Source organism: Drosophila bipectinata, chromosome 2L (assembly GCF_030179905.1).
Source record: "Drosophila bipectinata strain 14024-0381.07 chromosome 2L, DbipHiC1v2, whole genome shotgun sequence".
Classification (NCBI taxonomy): Eukaryota; Metazoa; Arthropoda; class Insecta; order Diptera; family Drosophilidae; genus Drosophila; species Drosophila bipectinata.
Genome location: NC_091736.1, coordinates 14,918,118 through 14,942,243, shown reverse-complemented (window position 1 = coordinate 14,942,243; position 24,126 = coordinate 14,918,118). Strand labels below are relative to the sequence as shown.

The 24,126-nt window shown below is 38.7% G+C and overlaps 2 protein-coding genes across 4 annotated transcripts; both read left to right on the top strand.

Moving 5' to 3' along the window:
* Nucleotides 1–995: 995 nt before the first annotated feature.
* LOC108125826 (cilia- and flagella-associated protein 53) lies at nucleotides 996–14,099 on the top strand. Its single transcript, XM_017242162.3, has 8 exons — nucleotides 996–1,210; nucleotides 1,269–1,357; nucleotides 10,262–10,412; nucleotides 11,813–11,947; nucleotides 12,010–12,200; nucleotides 13,088–13,234; nucleotides 13,298–13,688; nucleotides 13,746–14,099. The coding sequence occupies exons 1-8, from the start codon at nucleotides 1,151–1,153 to the stop codon at nucleotides 13,899–13,901; spliced, it is 1,320 nt and encodes a 439-aa protein (XP_017097651.2). The 5' UTR covers nucleotides 996–1,150; the 3' UTR covers nucleotides 13,902–14,099.
* A 144-nt stretch (nucleotides 14,100–14,243) lies between these two features.
* Nucleotides 14,244–23,654, top strand: LOC108125830 (uncharacterized). Of its 3 annotated transcripts, none has more exons than XM_070277144.1 (6): nucleotides 14,244–14,428; nucleotides 14,484–14,926; nucleotides 20,220–20,566; nucleotides 21,798–22,030; nucleotides 22,144–22,337; nucleotides 22,791–23,654. In XM_070277144.1, exons 3-6 carry the CDS (start codon nucleotides 20,278–20,280, stop codon nucleotides 22,960–22,962), a joined length of 888 nt encoding a protein of 295 aa, XP_070133245.1. In that variant the 5' UTR covers nucleotides 14,244–14,428; nucleotides 14,484–14,926; nucleotides 20,220–20,277; the 3' UTR covers nucleotides 22,963–23,654. The 3 variants fall into 3 exon arrangements, with proteins under 3 accessions (XP_070133245.1, XP_070133244.1, XP_017097656.2); XM_070277143.1 differs by having other exon boundaries at nucleotides 22,767–23,654; XM_017242167.3 differs by lacking the exons at nucleotides 14,244–14,428; nucleotides 14,484–14,926 and adding an exon at nucleotides 16,225–16,329 and having other exon boundaries at nucleotides 22,767–23,654.
* Nucleotides 23,655–24,126: the final 472 nt, after the last annotated feature.

Sequence of the window (24,126 nt, the reverse complement as noted above, 5' to 3'; positions counted from 1 at the left end):
CAGATCGATTGGTTTCCGAGATTCATAATTCCATTTAGCATATAAGGCCAGTCGGCGGATAGACTAGGTGAGATATGTATATGTTTGCTGCACAAATGCGGAAACTGGACCAGAGAACAAACAGACATAGTAGCCACTGGCCAGTACCACAACCCCAACCCCTTGACCTTCCCAGATCATTGACAAGAATTCAAGTGCGCAACAATTAGCCACGCCGGTTGACAAGACCCAGCCAACAAGACAGTTCGCATTTGATTCGGCCAATCCATTCAAGCGGTTACAATCAATATACCTACATACCTGCTCCATAACTCGAATTCTATATAATAATTCAATAATATATTGTATATCTTGGGTGCCCCTAACAACAATGGATAGGCAAATTACAAGCCGGCAGACCCACACTATATAGAATACTATACCAGCGTCAGCACCACTGGCTGTCCATTAAAATTTCATCATCTGAATGTAATTAAATCCACTTCAGTGAGCTCGCCCTGAAATTAATTCTCGGCAGACTGAACCATTTCGGTCTCCGACTTTTTCATTTGCATATTTATTTTAAATGCAACCAACGCTAGACTAAAGTGGGTTCTATAAAAGTATTTTATAAAAAAAGTGTGAAAAAATTATAAAAACTTTGAACAAAAATATGCACAATATTTAAAAAAAAAATATATAGAATATGGGGTGTATAGGGTCTTGAAAAAATTCTAAGAACTAGAAGAACTTCATTCAAATACACCTTAGGTTTCTAAACATAACTCCTTTTATTCTAAGTGTATTCGAATTCACCTACATTAGAAATCTAGACTATCCATTACATAAAACAAAACCACTTTCGTTTTCTAATGGAATAATATTTAAATAGTCTAAGCAAGTAACTATTATTTAATCTTATCTCTTAATCAATAAAATATTTTACAAACCGGCTTACAGTTAAACAAAATTATCAAACTAGGAAATGACTATTTTTTCCATAGAAACATTTTAAAAAGTTGTCAAACCCAAATCTTCAGTCACTCTACACAAAAAACAATTAAGTTCTCTTCCCTCAAAACAAGCAAACATATTATTTATTTACATATTTCCTAAAACTACACATTTTCGGGGGATTTTAAAATAAAAGATTATCCTTTAAGGCAATACAATGGCTCGTTTGGTTTTTACTGAGAAGGATCACAACGCCTACGATCCCAAGAAGTACAAGGTAAGGCTTTGGATTTCTTAAAAAAACTATATTTTTATATCTTGAACTTCTCGATTAGGTGGTTCACAAGAACCATTGGCGCCAAGTAAGCCTCCTGCTTCAGCCTTCAAACAAAAAATGGTGGGAGGATCCCGATGTCATTGTTGCGTGAGTACTGAACATTTCCAAAGAATTCCAAAAGACTTGCAAACATTTGGGAGTTGCGAAGGTTCAGGGGGGCAACGCTACACGTGTGCCAACTCCGATTGTTGTCAAGTGTTTTTCCTTGGGTTTATAGCTACACAGAGAGAAATAATCATTTCATAAGGTAGTTTTTTTTACAAACTTGCACTCTAATCTGAGTCTAGTTTAAAGCACAGTCAATAAAGATTAAATCCAAGAAGTATAAGGTATATAGTCGAGGAAATCCTTTTAAGGAGCATCTATTTAAAACTCATTTTATGTTTTGTTGGCAGATCATCCTTTTTTTCTCAGTATTTTTGGTGGTTCAGTGGCTCTGACACCGAATGGCGCCGGTGCAGCCGCTGGTGCTGCCATTCAATTAAGATTCTTTGCCATAGCCGTGGCCATAATATTTTATTGCATCCATCAAATTGTCAGGCGTACTCATAAAGTATGGCCCTGCCACTCCCAGAAATATTTCCATGGCAATTAAATCCGCGACGGGAAATACTCACATTCAATTGCATCACATCGTCTGATAAGATGATAGATATATAATCCTACTCTCATCCTCAAGTCTTGGACCTCCCTCTCGCCCGGAGGGTGTTAGTGGAGTTGTTTTGGCCAAAAAAGTTGAGTGGGTGGTGTTAATTTCCGGGCCTGGTTCAGTCACGCGATGCTAACGAAGCCTTTGATAGATGGCTCGCATTCTCGAATGCAAATGAACACCCAGGATATGGAGGGGATGTGAGGGAGCAAGTGCAGCCATCAGATGTCGGCGGAACTTTACCAAGTAATTGGGGAACTCGAGTGATGGAAAAGGGAAATTGGCTGGTTATTCTCCTCAGTGGGTCGCCGAAAAGCTTCTCAAGTTTCAGGGACTGCCTTTTTGGGGGCGGTTAAGTCAGGAATTGTCGGAGCTGTCAAGGTTAAGATACTTGAAAGAAATCGAGGGTAGCTGAAACTTATCTAGGTTTTTGAAGTTAGGTTTAAACTACGAAGGATTTTTTTTGTATAAAACTTATGATATATGTTCTTAGTTCTAGTTCAAAAAATTATATTATTTTATTATGTTTATTTGTACAACAGAACTTAAGTAGAAATATATATCTCTTTCGGAAACTAAAAGCTCTTTAAAACCATGAATTGCTACCCTCGAAATGGGGCTAATGTTTCTCCTGTGGAAAAGGGTCTCTTTCGTGGTGAAAGCCTATAGGACTATAGAAAGTATACTTTCCATTAGCACTGTCATAACTCAACTTTTTGAGCTGCGTATCCACAATGTGCGAGGTGGCGGCTAGCATGGCAGCCAAAACAATAACCGAACGGGGTAATGAAAAAGCCATTTGGGTTTGAGGCATGAGATACTATAGCACATAGTATACGTATACCGATGCAATAATGCCGACACTTTGCGTGTTCAATAAAAAGGGAAATCAGCGAGTTTGGGGGGGAAAAAGGACTTGGGGAAAGCGGAAAATCGGTGTCAGTGCGAGGACAACAAAGGAGGAAAGTACTTAAGCGGCGCGTCACTCAATCAGAATGATATTATTTTTAATGGCGCAAAAATGGATACAATAAACAGAACAGTACGAACGCGTGGCTGCCACGCAACGAGTAAGGAAAGTGCACGGAGGAAAGTACACGGATACGGATACACCGATAGGAATACGGATGGATAGCCCTGGTGCTGCCATCATATAAAGTTCAGTTGTCGACGGCATCGCAGGCAGTATGAGGACGAAGTTTTTAAAACGCTAATACATAGAGCAGTGGGAGTCGGAAACTTAATTACATTTCAATTTTTGGAACCCAAAACAAACTGTTCCGCATATGTCACTCACAGCTGTTAAGATTGATGTTGCCGCCGGGGCGACGGCGGGTATCGGTGTTGTGGGCGTTGGCAGCGGCACTGTTGCACCATCCGAGTCGCGGGAGTGGGCTCCGCCGCCGCCGGGCAAGCGATGTGCCACCGTGACGATGCTCCTGGCCCAACGGATCGCACGCAACGCTTGCTGGTCAGTCGACGAGGAGCCGTCATACAGTGCGAACAAAATGAATGTCTGGCAGACATTGGAGTATCTGTCGGGGCTCAGTCTCCGGAAGCGCTACAACTACGAGGGCTTCTCGGACACCCAAAACGTGATCCGCACCCTCACCCCCTCCTGGCGGCGCGATAGTTTCTCGGAGAAGGCCAAGGCCGAAGAGCTGACCGGTGGTGGTGCTACCTCTTCGGTGGTCAAGTATCCGGAGGAACGCACCGCGAGTGCTCCTCTAATCGTTGCCGAGGAGCCGCGACCTCTGAGTAGTTTTCAAAGTGATAGTGTCCCTTTTGGAGTTAAAAGTTCCGGAAAAACTTCATCCGGACATCGACGAAAGCTTAGCAGTAGAAGTCGTGGCCGCAATGTCGTCCCCTTGGATCCGGAGTACGCCCTGTCGCCCGAGGATCTCCAGGATCTCGTCAAATGCACGTAAGATATATTATAAGGATTCAAATAAAATGGAGCTATAATTAATGCATCCAAACACTATAAAAATTCAAGAAATCTCTTAGACGGTTTAAAGCATTTTTGAAAGAGTTATTTTATAAATATTTTTTAATAATAATAATTAAATAAGTCCACCGAAAATCATCCAAAAATGTTTAAGTGTACCAAATAGTAAAAAAGCTTCAAAAATCGTTAGCGCAAACTTGAACCATTGCTCTGAGGTGAAAAACTAGACAAGACACAAACCCGACGTATTTTATTTTTGTGCCAGAGGCCATGATGCGATGATAATAGTTTTGTTTTATAAAGTTAGTTGTTTTATGTTTTTTTATAAAGTTAATTAAAATATATAAAACAAACCTTAATTCAATAAATTACAAGGCTGTACATCAAAGCTATTAACCTCAAATCTGGCACACAAGACAAAGCGGCACTAAACTAAAATCCGATGACCAAATTTAAAATTTTGTTGTCCCCAAGAAACTGAACTAAATTTTCACTTTAAAAAAATAAATTTAAATAAATCAAAGGTATATTTCGAGGAGAGGGAATGAAAACTCTGGTTGGCAAAACGTCTACGGTCTTTTGCAAGCATATATCGCGATGCCGGAAGACGTTGCAATTAAAGTTGGCGATGCAGGAGGTTTTGGAAAGTGGGCGGACCGGAAATCAAATGACGCATCCATTTTGAAGCTGATGGCCGCTCCAAATACTTGAGACTTTGGTTTTTGAAAAGAAGTCAACTTTAACATTATAACAGGAAAGAATTTTTTAAATTCATTTTTATAACTCCTACAACCGACAATCAGGTATGTGAGCAAAGAAAATAACTATAACAAATTGTTTAAGAATTTCGATCTAAAATCGAAAAAAACTATGTTTTGCGATTCGCTCAAGAGCCAGAAGCTATTGAGGTTTTCCGCTTAAGAATCGGATGCGAATTGGCCAAGATGTAGTCATATCTTGGGGCCATATATGAAAAATCATCATTTTGGAAGGGGGTCCATCAGAAAAATGGGAAAAATATCGATCGAAAATTTTGTTTCCATATTTTGATGCAGATTTGTGCAGAATCAAAATACAAATCGTTTGAGGTATTCCGCTCAAGAATCGGATGCGAATCGGCCATGATATAGACATGACTGGAGGCCATATATGAAAAATCAGCATTTTGGAAGGGGGTCCATCAGAAAAATGGGAAAAATATCGATCGAAAATTTTGTTTCCAGATTTTGATGCAGATTTGTGCAGAATCAAAATACAAATCGTTTGAGGTATTCCGCTCAAGAATCGGATGCGAATTGGCCAAGATATAGTCATGACTTGGGACCATATATGAAAAATCAGCATTTTGGCATCAGAAAAATGGGAAAAATATCGATCGAAAATTTTGTTTCTAGGATTCGATGCAGATTTGTGCAGAATCAAAATACAAATCGTTTGAGGTATTCCGCTCAAGAATCTGATGCGAATTGGCCAAGATATAGACATGACTGGAGGCCATATATGAAAAATCAGCATTTTGGAAGGGGGTCCATCAGAAAAATGGGAAAAATATCGATCGAAAATGTTGTTTCTAGATTTCGATGCAGATTTGTGCAGAATCGAAATACAAATCGTTTGAGGTATTCCGCTCAAGAATCGGATGCGAATTGGCCAAGATATAGTCATGCTTGGGACCATATATGAAAAATCAGCATTTTGGAAGGGGGTCCATCAGAAAAATGGGAAAAATATCGATCGAAAATTTTGTTTCCATATTTTGATGCAGATTTGTGCAGAATCAAAATACAAATCGTTTGAGGTATTCCGCTCAAGAATCGGATGCGAATTGGCCAAGATATAGACATGACTGGAGGCCATATATGAAAAATCAGCATTTTGGAAGGGGGTCCATCAGAAAAATGGGAAAAATATCGATCGAAAATTTTGTTTCTAGGATTCGATGCAGATTTGTGCAGAATCAAAATACAAATCGTTTGAGGTATTCCGCTCAAGAATCGGATGCGAATTGGCCAAGATACAGTCATGACTTGGGGCCATATATGAAAAATCAGCATTTTGGAAGGGGGTCCATCAGAAAAATGGAAAAAATATCGATCCAAAATTTCGTTTCTAGATTTTGATGCAGATTTGTGCAGAATCGAAATACAAATCGTTTGAGGTATTCCGATCGGAAGCGAATTTGAAAAGAAATACATATCCTTCTTACCTAATGTATGTATGTATGTACATGCATACATACAATGGTACCAACAATTTTCATTACGTATACGACGGGTGTTTTGGTCTTGGCTCTTTTTGCTTTTTATGTTAGAGTGCCATTTCCCGCAAGCGCAGTTTGGAAAAGTGCACTCAATGCCCATGGAATGTCAAAGTCAAAATTGGCAAATGTCGAACCCGCCAGTCGCCGAACCATCAAACTCCAGAAACTCCACCTCGATGCAAGTGTTTGCTCAATTTCCGCGCTCCGAGTCGATTAGAGGAAATTATTGTATGCCTTGTTGGCATGAAACGTGGCCATAAAGCGAAATTGTTATCTGGTTTCACGGTAATGTGAGACTCCTCCCACCACCCAAGAAAGGCCACCGGCCCAACCACCTTGTGGGAACCCTTCCTCCTGGCACAGACATAGTGTGCCTTTCTCTTGGAGAGAACTTTCAGTCAACGGCTTCGTGCTGGAACAGAAACAAAGGGAGAAGGGTAAAATGAGATCTAACGGTGAAATAAACACCGACAGTTGTTGGCCATAAACAGGGGCTAAAAGGAGGAAAGCCAGTAAGTGAAATATGGACTGCGCTAGAGCCAAAATTGTTTTCCATTTCTTCCAATATTCAAATAGACAAATAGAGTTGTCACCTTTAGAACGCAAAGTTTCGCAAACTTTATTTAATTCCAATGCACAGGAAGAAATTAGCTCAAATTAGTTAAATATTTTCCTTTGAATATTCTTTCTAGAACATATATAGATTATATTAGGGAGGATATAGAAGCTAATTGAAAGAAACGAATGCTTTCTTAACCGGTATATAAAATCTGGAGGAATTTCAACATTTTTTGAATTATTTCCCTTTAGTTTAGGGAGTATTGAATAAAGAAATGTATTAAAATAAAACTCCTCTATATAAACCTTACCAAACCATCCCTTTTATAACTATTTAAGTTTAACAATAAACCTTAAACTTAATCTATAAAATAAACAAATAAAACCCCCCTAAATTGTTAACATAGCCCTTCCCCTTGGGAGTCGGGAACTTCATGTTGGAAACTTGTTGACACACTACGCCGTACACTTGGTCGTAATATTGACATTGGTGTCATGTCATTACGCCCGGCATTAAACGCTTTAACATGCGATGGGAATTCAGAATCGTACCAAAGTCGTGGGGTCCTGGAAAGGGAATCGGAACCAGAAATCCGATTCAGAGTCGAATACCGATTCGAGCTGAAACGCTTAGGGAACTTAGGGAAGGCAAAAAAAAAAAGTAAAAGTCAAAATGAAAATGTGAGGTCCTGGGCGGTTTACTTTTACCCCACGTGCCACTCAACGCCATACACACACGTGTGTGTGGTGGGTGTGTCAACAACAAGAAACACATAAGGATATTCAAGGAGTCCCAAGGAATTGTGGAAAAGGGCGCCACATTCGCCGGTCGCCTTTGTCGGGTGAAAGTTCCGCGAGTTGCGTTCCCGCTCGAATCGGTGCGAAAATGAGGAACTAAAGTGAACACCTGCCGGGCCTCCAAATAAAATTGTTTATAAATATTATGTCGAAAAAAAAGAGAAGCAAAAAGACAGTTCCCATGATGGAGATCAGTGTGGAAGAGGATTTTCTCATTGATTTTGTCCAGTGCACCTTAGAGCCGGATGAGAGGTATTCAAATAATAGTTTTTAAAATTAATTTTCTAGCATCTTTTTAACATCCTCTGTTTGTTACTTTTATAATCAAAAGAATTTTAAATATAGATGCTGGGAATATGATTTCAATATTCTGTTAGTGCATTCGCATTGCCACAATATTTATTGCCTCTTTGCTACGTGTTGCAATTATCAATTTTAATGGCAAAATGGCGAATGGCAAAGGGCATAAATGTCAGCTCTTCGGAAAATTTATGCACGTCGCAGGCATTAATTAGTGCTGCAAGTTGGAGGCGGCTAACGGGCCGAGTGCCTGTGACACGCCCTCCGCGAGTTTGAGCCTCATAGTTCGTCTTCAATTAGCCAAAGGCAAGGCTGTAAACTAATATGGTTGCCATCGCCATGGCAAAATGTCATGCGAGAGCCGCTAATTAAGTCATAAATGTAATCAATGAGACTTTTTCCTATCGGACACGTTGGGCTTTACGAACTGTGGATGGAAAATGATTAAAAAAATAGTGGAATATTTTACATTTGTAAATGTTAAAAAACTATCTTAAATCTATAATCTTTGGCTTGAAAAAAATCATAGTCATAAGGTATTTATCAAAAGGCTTTTAGAGCCCCATTAACCCATATCCAACCACGCACTCCCTCTCTACGGAAAGTTCAAAAAAACCTACGAGGGCGTAGAATCAAGAGTCGTAAATCAGGGCCCACCTGGACACTTGTGACAGAATCGGATGCAAGGCTTTGCAAATGTCACGAGAGTTGCAGTCGCGAAAGTTTCGCGGAAGTTGCAATAAAAAGATGTGAACTACAGCGCCCACAAGAATGGGAAAAGGATACTTCCGTTACTGTGTCGAAAAGGGGTTAAAGGTGAGCTGGATTTCTGTTTACGGCGAAGGGGTCATAAATCGAAAGGGGTTTTTCTAGGCAGCACCCCCACAGACATGACAGATTGCTTTCTTACCCCCATCCAGCCGACGGGGCGTATACGTAATTTATGCATGTGGTTCGTATCGAGACTACGGATTCGAGGCAAACATGTGACATGATACGAGAGTTATTGATACGATGACAACACCCATTGATGTCCTGAAATTTCATTATCAATGTCAATGCTAAAATCGAGGGGGGTAAACGTGAAAAACCTTCTCGTAGATTGGAAATTGATTGAATTGAACTTTTGATGACTTTGAACTATTGCGGCTAACGATTTTTGTTGAGACATCAAAGTCAACATTGTATTTGCAGCCATTAAATGCGAGTACTGTTACGTGAGTGAACGATTTTTGATTGATACTTGCCTGTGTGACCTGTAACCCAGAAAGAAAAAAAACAAAGAAAATTGCTTTCCTTCACAATTTATTCAACCCTAACATATAAACTAACCCTCTAATTGTCAACTAAACGACAATCATTAACTAGAGCTGACTAATCCCCGTTGGGAAAAGAAAGACATGCCGAAGTACCATGGGTTTTTGTTTTTGTTGGCTGAGTACACGAGAGTCTCATGACCTGCCTGCATTAAGTTGCTTTATGGCATGTAGAAATAAAATACCTATTTACCATATAGAATACCACATACCGCAAAAAAAGCACCAAAGACCATGTGAGTCGTTGGTTTTTTGCTAAAAAGCCTAGCGAAAGTCTATGAAAGTCTGACGAACTGTGACAGTAGTCTCTCTATAAAATTAACGTTTTGTTCTCTTCATTTTTTTGGTTCATTACAACTCAGTTTTACTTTGACCTGCATGTCTAAAATTACGCTAAATTGTGGGTTGGAGGTGAGGATATAGGTATACTCGTATTGTTGTTATTCTTGCCGGTTGGTGTGCATATCACGTGAAAAATATGACTGAAATTTGGCAGGACAGTGGATCAGAAATGCTCATATTTATTTTGGAATTAAAATTTATGGATTTCAAAGTCCTTAAAATATTTCTTTAACAACAAAATAGTTTACTTTGACCTACATTATTTTTACTATTTCTCTCAAGACTCTTTGATGTAATACCTTGATCCCATGGTGTTTAAGAAAGCTTCCAAAAACACAAAAAAAAGGCAAACAAGTCATAGAACGACTCCTTGTCCTTGTGTTGTCGGTTTCGGGTGTTTGGCAACCAAAATAAAATACTGGCGGCAGTTGGCGAACGCAGCGAGTGAACAGCGCTATAGTAACAGGGCTAAAATGCGGCCCGACCTCATTCGTTACCAACAGTTACTAGCGCTAAAACGCCTCAGCGGACCCATGTGGGATTTGCCCACCGTCTAGGTGCGGGGGCGGGTGGTTCAGGCGGCTCTGGTGGCTCAGGTGTTGCAGGAGCAGGTGGTACAGGTGAGAGTTCAGGTTACAACTAAACAAAAGACAAACCGAAGGTTGAGCCTGTAATTAAGCGTGAAAATTATTGACTTACATTCGCCAGGGTCATCGCAATTAACTCGTCCCCCTCGCTTTCATTTTCTTTTGGAATATTTATGCTCGAAATGGAATTATTTTTCCAGAAATTTGATTGTGTTTTTCCGTTTCAATTTCAGTTTTAATTTGCCGCGCATTAGCGCTCGTCTGGAGCGTCTGATGGGCACCAATGTGGTCAAGCTGACGGACCGGGCCTACATGAAGGAGCTGCGCGAAAGGATCGACGAGGATTACCGCAAACAGCTGCTATCCCGCATCCGGGCCAGAGAGGTATGTAAGAATGAAGAAAAGGACCTCAATTAAACCCCCGCTCTAGACACAAATGTGACCAATTTGTTTTGGCTGGTAATTCAATTTTCATAAAGTTTACTCCTGCCACCGGGTGGAGTGGCCTGAAAAATAAGGATAATACAAGACGAGAGTCCTAAACAAATTTTGTCGCAACTTAGAGTCACGTACAAAAAAAATCTTTAAGAGGTATAGAGAGGTATTGACTGTGGAAGGTTTAAGGTTTTGTGAAATCTGAATATTGGTAGGAAAATTGAATTTAAAGACTGCGATATGAATATGAGAAAAATGATTTTTTGCTTTAGGAAATGAGAAAAATATACACACATATACAGCTTCTAAGTTTTAGTTTCCCTAAGACCTCTGAATTATCTTAAAAATGTATACATAAGATAATAAAGACATACATAGGTTTAATTTCGATATTAATAATTGTGTATCATTTTTTTTAATATTATTTCAACCCTTTCTTAAGCAGTAACTTCTAGTCCTTATTTATTAAATAAAACCCTCTGAGACTTTTCACTTGTTTATTAGCTGTGATTTCATTTTCTGGCTTACCCTTTTCAAGTTTTCCTTTTTTTTTGCGGGAATGGCGAGAAAGTGTCCCAAAGTTTTTCAATGACGCCGACACCGCCTACTTACTTACATATCTTCTTTTTTTTGTGGAGTTCTTTTTGAGTTTCCCATCGCAAAAAAAGCACAAACAATTGAATTCAATGAGCCCCTGGCATGAAAATGGCAAATCCAAGCCGTCAAAGTAATAAAAATTAGACCAGAAACAAAATACAAGACTCTTCGGCAAAGTAAAAGTTGAATTTTATGCCAGTGAGACATGCGAGGAGTAGAGTAGAGTCGAAAGTGCTTCAATGCGGATACAGGTACTTAGAGATCTGTCTGTCTGATATGTCCTTAAATGCAATTGCAGTTACCTGAAGTCCTGAATAGGCTAAACTTTCTGACACTTCAAATTGCAATTCCAAGAGCTGCGCAATGCGGCATAAAAAAACTAAATAAATAATAAACAAAATATATATTAAATGGTGTTGAAGGGTTGGGGAAATTGAAACTTCTCGAAACTACTTAATTTTTGGAAACCAAAGAAAACAAATATAATATTATGAACCGCAAAAGAAGCTTAGTTGAGCAAAGAAACCGCAACATTTGGCTTTTGTATTTGGCTTTTAATAACATTAATAAAATTCCAACATTATTTTTGGCTAACAGCTTGTCTTGCCATCAAAAAGGTTATTAATAAAGAACAAAAGATAGTAATATATGGCTTTAGTAAATTTTATAGAAGCAAAAGCTTCTTATCAATACTAGGAAATATACATAAACTAAATACTTTTTTAAATTATAATTTTTATATATTTTTAAAGCTTAAAGAAGTAGAACGTGAACGCATGCTGATAATCGAGGGCAAGTCGGATGTGATCCCAGATGAACTGGCCGACGATCCCATATTTATGGTCAATAAAGATGCCAATATGGAGATAATGAAAGAGCGATCCAAGGTGGGAAATCCAGAAAAAAACCAAACTATATCCCAAAAAGTTTACATATTCTGCCCTTATAGTTAAAAACCGCTCGTGAGAAAAATGCCGAACGCCTGAAGCTGCAGGGCGTGAAATGGGAGCGGGAGAGGTTGCAACATGCGGCCAAGGAAGCGGAACTTTTGGCGAAGAAACGGGAGCGACAACGTCAACAGAAATTGTTGGTGGAACAGTACAGGACCGAGGATGCCGAACGGGGCATGGACCTGCTGCGGTAAGTCAGTAGGGCTTTAAAGTTATTCTTAATGCCCGTAAAATTAAAAAATAAACAGTGGGCGTGGCAGTGGGTGTGGGTGCTGGGGGTGTTAGAGGGTGGGTGTGTGGGAAAAGCAACAGCAAAAACAAAAATAATAATACATTATTCCACGTTGACGCTCGACGCCTTCTGGGAAGCCTTTTATCCTCAAAAAAAAAGCACGGGAACCGGCTAAGATGCATGTATTGTTAAAAGATGAACCCACTGGCTTAAACGGTCTTCCTTGGGGGAAGAAAAAAATCTGGGTCCTTGCAGGGAAATTATAAAGTTTAGGACAAGGCTAGATGCTCTTGGTTTAAAAAAATTGTATTAAAAAAGTAAAAATAGAGAGCACACAATTTGTTGAACAAATACTAGGTAGAGTTGAATGACCTTTAATACTATAATCAGCATAATTAATATCATAAAATATATTTTATATAGAGTCTAATAAACTAAAAATAAGACCTGATATGGAATCAATAATAAATGCCAATTATAGGCAGGTATTTTTGGAACATTTATTATATTTTACAACCGAGATTATTATTTCCGATCCACATTGATAATGTAATCAAAACTATATAATCATTTTGATATTATACACAATGTTTTTGTGACCCACAAAATTCTGGGTAAAAAATGACTTTCATTTAGAATTATACAGGTAATTACTATAGTCCTTTCCAGGAAAGGGTATAGCAAAAACGATGATAGAAGCGTTTTGTTCCCTTGGCACGTCATTAAAACGTTTGCTTTATCGGGGCCGCCATTAATATGCATGAGTTGAATGTTTAGCGAGTTTGTTTCAGAATGGAGGCTAATGAAAAGAAAACTCTTGCTCTTTTTTATTTCATATTTTCCAGCATTGAAAACGAAGACTGGAGAGAGTGCGAGAAGAACCTGAAGGAGTTTCTGGAACAGGAACGTGCCAAAATGAAGGAGCGTTCCTTGCGCGTCTCCCAGCCGTTCTCATCGGATCCACTGGATATACAGAATATAGTAAGAGCCAGGTATGTATTTCGAAATGGTTTTAATAGAATATATTTATGTTAAATATCTTCTTGATTTTATAGACAAAAGTTCCGTGAAACCGAGCTCCGCATACGTAATCAATTGGATGACAAACTTAAGGACATCAAGACAGCCGTCACCACCCAACAACTCACCGAGATTATCGAGGATGCCCATCGGGCCAGTGCGGATGTAATAAGAGAACCATCTGTAGAGGACGAGGACTATCAGGGTGCAGTGCAGCGCAAATACCTGGACGATGTCACGGATGTCTCCGATGAGACGATAATCAGCGAGGATGCCGTCAGCCTCACCCTGGCCAAGCAGCAATATGCCGAAGAACTCGAGGCCGAAATGGAGGACGAGTTCAATCGTGGTCTCTTGATTTCCAAACAACAGTACGACCAGTTACGATTTGAGGATGAGAAAATTGTGGCACTGCGAAATGCCAAGGTAAGGCTCTACAAAACCCTAAAATAATTCCTCAAATGTAATATAAATATCTTACAGGACATTCGGGAGTTATATCAATTAGCTGAGGAAATAATCATGGGCGAAATATTCGAGGAGGCGCCTGAGGAAGTCGAGGAAGAGCAGGTCGCGGAGGAGCAGGAATTGGAGGCGGACGACGAGCCAGAGCCCCCAGCACCCCCTCCTCCGGCCTAAGGACAAACCAAAATTCATTTCAAGTTGTTGATCATCTTATTTTTTGGTCGATTATTTCACGGTTTCTTTACAAAGTTTGGCCAAATATTTTGCTTCCCGTCGCCAACACTTGGAAACCAAAATATTTCACCAAATTGTGCAAATACGTCAACTTGTTACAGAAGTTAATAATCATAAGAGCACTCAGTTCAAAAACGATACAGATTCTCGAATTATAATGACAGCGAGTCGGCGGCGTCAGTCAATCACGGCGTTTCACGGTTGATAACTGTCAATGAGGTTTAATTAAAGCTGTAATGCGGCACTGATAGTGCCCGGATCTAAACTATAATAATATGAATAAAGCAACCGAAAAATCCAAAAACAAACGTATGAGTCAATGGCCAATTTCGAATATCAGCCAGTCGACAAATATTTGCTTAATGATTGCAGTTTCGAAGCTAATATGCGGGTGTTTCTAGGAGGGTTCCACCAAAGGATATCCTCTAAAACTAAGATTAATATTACTAATGGTTTAATACCACGTAGTAAGCAAGTTTTATAGAATTAGCCACTTTATAAACCTTCTATTCTTTTTTTTAGTTACCTAATCATAAAATCCGAAATCATTTCCCAGAACGCCCGCTAAATATCACTATTTGTTGGCTAATTTATTTATCATTTTGGCCAGCACGTCGATTGCCTTTGAGGGATTGCAGAAATCAGAAAATGTTGTGACGCATTCGGTGGGCGGACATGGACTGGATTGGATTCGATTGGCTGACGAAAATGAAAACGGGGAAAGTGTGTGGGTTGTGGGGTGCCTGATGCAACTTAAGTCGCCGAAACCGCTTAACGTGGCCAAGGGAATGTGTCTGCCATCGAGAAATCAAGACTGACTAAAAATAGCCAAAAAATGGTATAAAAATATGACTTTCACCTTGGAGAATGGGTGGCTTCCTGTTACGGATCCGGTGTCTCCCTCACATTCCCTCTGCCCTTGAGCACTTAAAACTTTTCAGCGCGCTATTATTGGTTTTCTGAGGGTAAGTGTCATCTTTTCGGTTGCCCCGAGCAATTGGCAAGAAAACCCTATATATGCTTATTTTCCCGGCCCGCCTTTTAGGCCAAAACAACAAACACACACACCACATACATATACTCTCGGCACTCGAAACAATAACGAAAACATTGAGGGGGAATCGAAACGAATGCAAATCGTTTGGATTGTCCTCCATTACTCACAGTTGTTTCACTTTAAAGTGTGTGTTTTTTTTGTTTTGAGGCCTCAGGACATTGACGGTTGTTGACATCTGAATGGATGACCTCCAACCAGTTAGATTGCAATATGGCTAAGAAGTTTTAGTTTGAAAAAGTGTGACGGCAAAGGTCTCAAGTTAGATAGAAATATAAAAAAATGGTAGTCCATGACATAATTCTGTAGAACAATTCCCAATTACACAATTTCTAATTTTAAACTTTGAGCTCATTTATCGTAAATACCGATTTATCAGTCTGACCCAAATAATCAAAACTGATAATCATTGCTGATAATGAAATGCAATATTCAATGTCAATATTAAACTCATCATCATCTAACCAAAAATAGAATAATTTTCTATTTGGAATGTTCAGGAAACATGACAATACAAACAGTGACTCTTCCCAGAATTTCAAAAGGGAATATGAATTTTATATGGAAATCTTTTGCACTCGGCAAGGATTTCCGCGGCGTCATCCTTGGAAATTCCCCCATGGGAGGGAGCAGCCGAAAAGCCCACGCTACTGCAGGATTCCAAGAATCTTATGACGCTTCCATTTGGCCTTTTATACCGTAAACTGTATTGTCAACAAACCGTCAATCTATTATGTTTAACCTCTGAATTTCCTAAGACATTTTTGGAGGGAAAGTGACAAGGAGAGAGGATGTGACGCCATTACGCGACTTGTTGCCTATTTAACGGCGCATATCCTAGTAAATAATTGCCTGGCTTTCGGCTTTTAGGTTTTTCACCTTTCCTGTGAAATTTTTCATTCGCCGAAATCGCCGGGCAGCCGCTAAAACTTTTTAAATCTAACAAATATTTTTCATTGATAAAAAACGTAAACCCTCTGAATTATTCCATTTTTTTCTAAATAGCCTCGGAAAAGCTTGGTGAAGCTTTTACGCGAGTTTCATTTTTTTGGCGCCGTGTCCTCGTCTCTTTCACGGCCAATAGAGTTTCCGATTCGGCTTCGGTTTTGGATTCGGCTTTCTCTGGATTCGGTTTCCACATCGGGAAAGGCCATCTGCGTGGCCTTTATAAAAGGAGGCGGCTCTGCGAGTCAACCACGCAGTGTTCAACAAGTAGCAAGTGCAACAGTTGACAGTTTCCTAGTCCACTCGCCAGTTTCTCATTCGAAATTCTGGCTAAAAGTAATTCGAAACACATTCCAGTGATATTTTAAAGTGAGCATCTGAAATACAAAACGGTTCATTAAATTTAAATCCTTGGAATTTACTTACAAGATTTTCTGTGAAGTAATAATACCTTTGCGGTCTTTAAGGAGAAACAATTTCATAAACAGAATCGGATATATTTACGCGGCGTGAAATCTTAGAAATGCCGTCGCTTTCGTCATCAATTACATTGTAGTGTCGTCATTTTGAGATTTAATGAGTGATGATGGACAAAAAACATATAAAATTAGTGGGTGGATATTTAAATGTTTCAACTTCAATTCGGAGAAAACGAGGCTAAGTTTTAAGCTTTTAAATGTATTAATTAGTAATTTTATTATACTTGGCTTTTTAATGTCATTTTGGCTATATCATTCTTATTGGCTATCATTTATTTTTTTTGCCAATAAATATAATTTTAATGGTTAAAAAAGAAGCAATTTAATATTAATATTACAATATAAATTGTGGATAAGTGTTAGTTAAAATATATGAATAAAAATCAGTTATTTTTCACCTCCAAAGATTGTTCAAGAAATTTATTTAAGTTAAAGTTAAATAACAAAATAAAACCTTTAAGGATATCTAACAAAATAATGATAATGATAATAATAATAATACTACTTTTTCCTAAAACTTATGAGACTTAACTTTTTTAAAACTATAGAAAAACTAAACTTATAGAAAACTTATAGAAAACTTTCAGGCAGCTTTAATTTTCTCCATAACAAATTATACAATCAAAACACTTATATATATACATTTCTAAATCATTAGCTAAATTTTTGCCTTTTATTAACTCAAAAACCCTTGAAAAATGCTCTTTTTTTTCCTCAAAAACCAAATGTTTAAATTAATTAAACTCCAATAAGTGTATGATTTTATAAATATTGTATCAATGCCAATATCAATAACTCGAAGGAATTCCCATCCAAGGCCAAACATAAATGTCAAGCGCAAATAAACCAATCAGAAAGACTCCTTGGGAAACAAATAGAAAAAATATATCAATATTTGCGGAAAATGCTGACAGGCAGGCCTTGTTCTTTCCCCTTTATTCCCATCGAAGAGTATGTGCGAGAAATGCCTTGAAAATAGAAAAAATATATATATCAAAAATAAATAAATTTAAAGTGAAGAGAATTCATGGCGTTCCAAAGGTATTTCTATGACAGAGCTACTCAGCATTCCCTTGGAATTTATCCAGAGTCCTTGCAGTGACTCGAAAGTGGCATGTGTTACTTGGTAGAGGACTTGGTTACTTTTCACCTAGCAACTAACCAAAGGATCAAATTCAACACCGGATAGAAGTGGCTTTATATTTTATTTGTATTAAATATGAAACAAGTTTTCTTTAGGACATTTTTTGAGGAAAATGGTATACTTCTTTAAAGCCTTTCCAACAATTGATGTCCATTCCACATTTTCCTTTTTAACCTTTCAGGCATACATGCGATAATGTGGTCCTGTAACCTTTTTGTATAATTTTCGACAAATGTCGCAGCTGTCGCGTTTCAATAACAGTATGAGTTATGCAATTGGCATCAATTGGGGATTATTGCCAAAGGATATGATTCATAATTGGTACACAACCCGGGGGCATGTGTCTGTTGCAGTTGAACAACTACGAGTACGAGTACCATTTTCCTGGCCATCACTAGCCTAATTAACGAAGTTTCTGCAATACACCTGTCGGTGTGGGCCAAAAGTATGTGGGAGTAAAAACATATTCGGGCCATATCCCTGGCCATTGCGTACTCCACTTTCAGTTACATTTCAGCTCAATTTAGCAATTAGCCGTCCGGTTATTGCGAAAATGAAACGCACACAAAAAGAAACACAGGTGACAGGTAAAAATACCGTTATACCTGCTAGCAAATGGACACCCATATATACAGTGGACAGGTGTATACCTGGCCAGAGAATTAATTTCATTTTACCTTTGGGGACACCACACACAAGTGTAGGTGAAACTTCACGTTTTTTTCGGCTTGGCTTTGGCCTCGTCCCTCTTTTTTTTGGACTTTGTGTCAACAAGTTAATTAAAGCATTTTAACAACGATTCGTGTTTGCTTTGTTTACTTGCTCTTCCCCCTGCCGTTTGGCTTTTCCGACTCCCCCCAGAATAAAGGAAAGAAATTTCGGTGGCAAGTTCTTCCTGCAGAAGCTAAAGTGTTGCCTACTTTTGAGTGCCAATCAGAGCGTAGTAATTGAAAAAGTTTGTGGCCGGAAATACCCCGCAGTGTATTGCCATTTTTGTAACAAGTTAACTAAAAAAAAAGATACAATAAAATACAGTGTATTTGCAAATATTTAAATAAAATCAGCTCAATCAATTTCTAGAGAACGTGCCTGAAAAAGCCGAAAGAAATTGGACTACGCCCCTAAAGAAATTTTTCAATGAACTCGACCAAAAATTCTTTTACTTTTTTCTTGAGGCGTGTCTGTGTTGATTTACTTGTGGCTTGGTTACTTGTGGTTAATTAACCATATAATTTATGGAAATTTAAATTTATTCCAAGGCAGAGAAGCCTAAAAATTATGTGTTTAAAAATTTACAAATTTTTTCCGTTTTTAAAGAAAAGCCTCAAAATAATCCTTCTAAATAAAGACTGAGCCTTAAATCCAGCAAAAATTAATAACTCATTTCATTATGAATATCTTCACACTTCTTGTCTAAATTTGTAAAGCAAACATTATTTTCCGTAGCGTCGGTTTTTCAAAATTAAACCGAGCCTAGACATCTCAACCATCGAGACCGCAAGTGCCAAAAGTTGCCATGCAGCTCATTTATACAGCTCAGGCCAAAGTTATTAAACGGAGGAAAGAAAAAAACAGACAATGGGATGCTCATCCTCATTCTGGATCCATATCCCTAGCCATGGACCTGAGCTAATGGTCTGAAAATCCGCTGCGAAAGAGTTGAGCCCACCTACCGCCTACCGCCCACTCGCCCATACTTAATTAAATGAAATGGCAGAGCATACAGCGAAGGCCTTACAATGAAAACACGCTGCAGTACATGGAAAAAATCATAAAATAAAAAAAAGACCTAGGACACAGTGGCCAGGATATGAACCAAAAATAAAATTAACTCAAAAGATTTAAGCGAATATAAAAAATCATGAAGAGGGTTGAGGCACTCTTAGTATAATGTATAGAGGGATTCCAGATGGAGTTTCCAATTAAAACCTTTTTAGTTTTTGACACTAATTTTAACACTAACTAAAAAAAAAGTCCCTAATAAATATTTTTTTTGATAAATTTGTTGTTTTTTTTAAATCTTATTTAAGTCTTTAAAAGGGATATTCATAAATTCTGAGAGTGAGCGAATGGAGATAAACGTTTAAACGAAACTTGTATCCTTTTTGGGCATTATATTTAATGAATACCAGAATCTTTAATCCTTAATTACATCTATATTATAATATTACTATAAAATTAACTAAAATCTCATTAAGAAATATATCAATTAAGATTGAACAACCTGCACCACAGTGCATCGCGAACTGAAAAGATTAACAAGCCGCGTAAAACAAAAGCCCAAGAATCGAGATGACGTAGAAGTTGAGGAGTTGGCCAAGTTATCTAACAAACGCCTTTTTCGCTGATACCCGCCTTTGTCCCCTTTGCCCCCCCTTTAGCCCGTAAATCCCTCATCCCTCAGTATACTCATTCTGCGACACGATATTCACTTTTTGTTGGGGTTCCACGCTTGTTTGCGTGTTTATGTGCGTATTGTTTGCTTAAACACAAAAGGGACACCCACTCGCAGGATTGGCAGATGAGCTGCCTTAGGGGGTGCCGCGAGGATGACGAGGGGGATTGGGATCCCTAGCAAGTGGTAGTGATGGTAATTACCCTCATGTATATACATCTTCACTTTCCTCGCCTTGCAGATACGACACTGAGACGGCAACCCGCGCATTAATCCCGACGACATTCAGAGCGACCATCATGAAGCCAGACATCCTAGCGCTCTGCATCCTGGCAACCGCGATCCTGGGCAGTGGGACGCGTCACGTAGCCGGTTTCCTGGCCCCCCAGCCACCCACAAACAACAGGGAGACGGACACGGCAGTCGGGCTTCTCAAAGGACAAAACGAATTCCAAGGCGTTGCATCTGCGCCACATCGTCTGCATCTTCCAATCTTTGGGGTGGTGGCACAGCATGCAGCGCGCCATGGTCCACCCTCGCCGGATGTCCAGGAGGCACAGGAACGCGCTGTTTACGATCCCGGCGATGGTGAGTTATAAACTTTTGGATTACTCCAGCCAGAGCAATTACGAGACGGTGACAACTTTTTAAAGAGATTTTTATTCTGAGTCGAAGGAAGAACTATAAAGTTTTGTGATTTGTTTTAAATCTTTCTTATAGGAAGATTAGATGTGCTACCTGACCTCATCACTGAATCACTGACAAAAATTCTGTTAAAAAATTACCATAACACCTCAAAAAATGTCAATTCGAAAGTGTCGAAAGCCAGGCTAGCATCTCTCGCAATTTTCATTTGCCGACTTTTAGGCGACTCCACACAGAAAGGGGTGAGCCGTAACTCTGAGTGGGTTAGGTTGGCATACGATGTGCGTGCACTTAGCCGTAACCAACGCCCACCATCAATAATGGCCATAATGGTCGCCGAAAATGTTCGGTCAGTGCACAATTTCACAAGTGTCCTGGCCAAAATCCCGAAATTTGTTTGTGTAGACCCACTTAACACGCCCATCTAAGCATATGTGATTCTTTTTGTTGACGAATTTGATTCGACATTTGAGTTTTCGAAGCCCCCGCAAAGGACCTGGCCCTCTCTCTGGCCCACAAAATGAAAAGTCATATCGAATTTTCAATAAATGGACTTGTTTTCCAAGCAATTGGATACATGGGTAAATGGATTGGAAATTAAACGATTTTCTATTGCTGTTTGTTGGGTTTTTAAGTGAATATCCGTTTGTTAAGCCGAGACGGTTATTTTAGAAAGTTTTGGGTTAAGAATTAAATACTTTAAATATCTATTATTTAAAAAAATATGTAAGCCATAATATAGTAAAAAAAAGGAAAACAATCTAAGCCATGAATACTGATAGACAGACTAACCGCTAAAAGGAGACAAAAGCCTGGCAGGACACCCTCTCTCTGACTGACAGACATGGTCAAAAAGTGCTGGATGCTGAGGGGGAGACGAGTCCTTTGCCAGGAGCTCATTGCCGCCAGTCAATTTCCGCCGTTTCATTGAAACGGTGCCAGAGTCGTGGCTATGAAATATGCTTTTTAAGCCTCTGACAGACAAAACAGAACTACACAAAACTTTCGAAATGTCAGAAGGCGGAAACTTGCCAGAGAAAATACGGATTGTAAACGGAGGAAAATTGCTGGCGGAGTGAGGAGTCTATTTTTTTCCTGTGGCCGGATTAGCGCCAGCTTGAATAAACATTTAAATCACAAACACCGTTTTTGGTTTTTGCTCATTTCATGCCAGAATTACTCCGCGCCTTAAATGTCGAGCAGCAGAAGGAACAGCAAGAGCAGGAGCAGCGAGAACAGGAACTTGGACTGGCTGGTATTCCACCTGCGGGGCCAGACTATGCGGATCCTGTCTTAAGCGAACTGGAATTGGCCAGCAAGTTTGAGGTCCTTAAGAAGCTGGAAGAGGATTTCCGGGCCGAGCAGGAACTGGTGGATAAATCGGCTTTGCTCATGAAAATGCTAGAGGTACATTACAAATAAAAGCGAAAAAATTGTTAAGCTACTAAGAACATTAATATTAGCATTTGCTTTTCGCAATTATAATTTTTAAATGCGTGCTCTATAAATACTCTTTTTAGGACCCCTCTTTAGAAACTCTTCCTCTAGTTTATGTTGAGGAAGAGGAACCGGAAGTCCTAATGCCTTCCGGTGGAAATGACGACTACTCTGATATAGATAATGCCGTTCAAGAATTGGTTTTGGGTCAAAACAAGCCCAAACGTTCTCGCTATTACCGCAGATATCCTTGGAAGCGTCACAACAAGAACCGAGGGTATGTTTATTTCCATACTTGTATTGAAATTTTAAATCAAAGTGCACCTAAGGAGTTGCTTAATTTATTTAATAACATTTTCATTTGTAGTTAGTAAATGTTTGTTGTAGTCTCCCAGCAGAAATCCCTATATTGGAAATTGCCAGGAAAAGCTAAGCTCTCCTAGCAATTTCTTAAGTATCCTCACCTCTAGACTTAGTTTTTAATTATAGTGTAGCTAGTTTAAAATCAATCTTATCCAACTTACTGTAATGCATTTCCAAGAGTCTCTCTAGGCCGAAAGCTCCGATAAAAACGCAGTCACCCCCCGATATTTGTAGACTCCCCAACACAGCCCCTGAGAGATCGATTTTATTCCAATAATTTAATAATTATTGATAGACGAGACGTGAACGAATTTGCTAACTACATAACCATTACCATTATCAGTTCTTACATGAATTCTATCAACAGCAACTATGAACCGGAATTACGATACGCATGTACGCCGAGTAAGGAGGATATATTCAAGCTCCTGGTCAATCTCCACGAGAACCGTAAAGGGAATCATAGCAAGACCGTGAACTTCTGCAATCGAAAGCGTCCCGCCAAGGCGGTCTTCACCAATATCCGATTTTTGGGCTAAACTGAAAGGACATGAACGAATAGACATTTACACAAAAAATACACTAAAACAAAACAACTGACACAAGACACATATGTATACCAAGCATCAATTGTACATTTGCTGACCAAGTCGAGCGCAAAACTGGAGAACAACAAGCACTAACAATTAGCCTAACTAACTAACTAACTAAAAACTAACTTACTAACTACCCAACTAAACAAACTACTTATGATAATCTTGTAGAAAGTATGATAACCCCCTTGTGTGGCAATTAGAATACCCCCATTCTTGGCCCGCCCTTAATTTTAATTGTAGGCGATTAAAACTTTTATAGCTCTCAATGTGTTGTATATACAAACTAAAAATAAATAAAGTTCTCTTTGTTAGACTCTTTTTTGTTGTTGTCGCACCTGCTAATCCAAATGTTAATTACCACAAAAAAAATAACTTTAAAACAAAAAACGTTGCCATATCATAAAAAGAAAGTCTCGTAACATCTATCGATCCATGGCATTATTATTATTAAAATATAATAAGAGGAAGGCCAAATATAAATGCTACTTCAATGTGTATATACGAGAATATTGATGTGTATTCATATATGTATGAATTATCTATTTACTAAACCAAATATATGTTTAATATAAAGTCGGGAAATATATATATTTCAAAATAAACTTATAAAATACCATTATTCGTGTGCAATTAAATTTAGATAATGAGTTTTTCAATGGTGGGTTGAGAAAAATCTTTAAATTTTGTCTTTGATTTTTATAAGCTTTAATAAAAAAAAATAGACAAATGTAAAAATATCTGTTAAAATTTAATATTAACTGTAGTTTCTTCATAATTTTCCTATTCTCTATAAAACATTACCCATTTCCGGAACCAATACCTTGAATTTTCCATTTTCCCCCACAAATCCATCCCATTGTTAATCCCAACATAAGCACCGTGATTGTGTTGGAGTCGACAAGCCAACACCTTCCGAAGTGTGAAGCCCTGACATTGGGATTGAATGGTGTCGAGAATCTCTTCCAGCGATTTCTCAGTTTATTTGCCGAGACAACAAAGTGGCAAACGCGGCTATCTCTATCTATTTGAAGAGCATTTGTATCTGTATCTGTATCTGACAACGGCGTTCTGTAAGATGGGTTGGTAACTCGTGCCTGAAACTGGTAA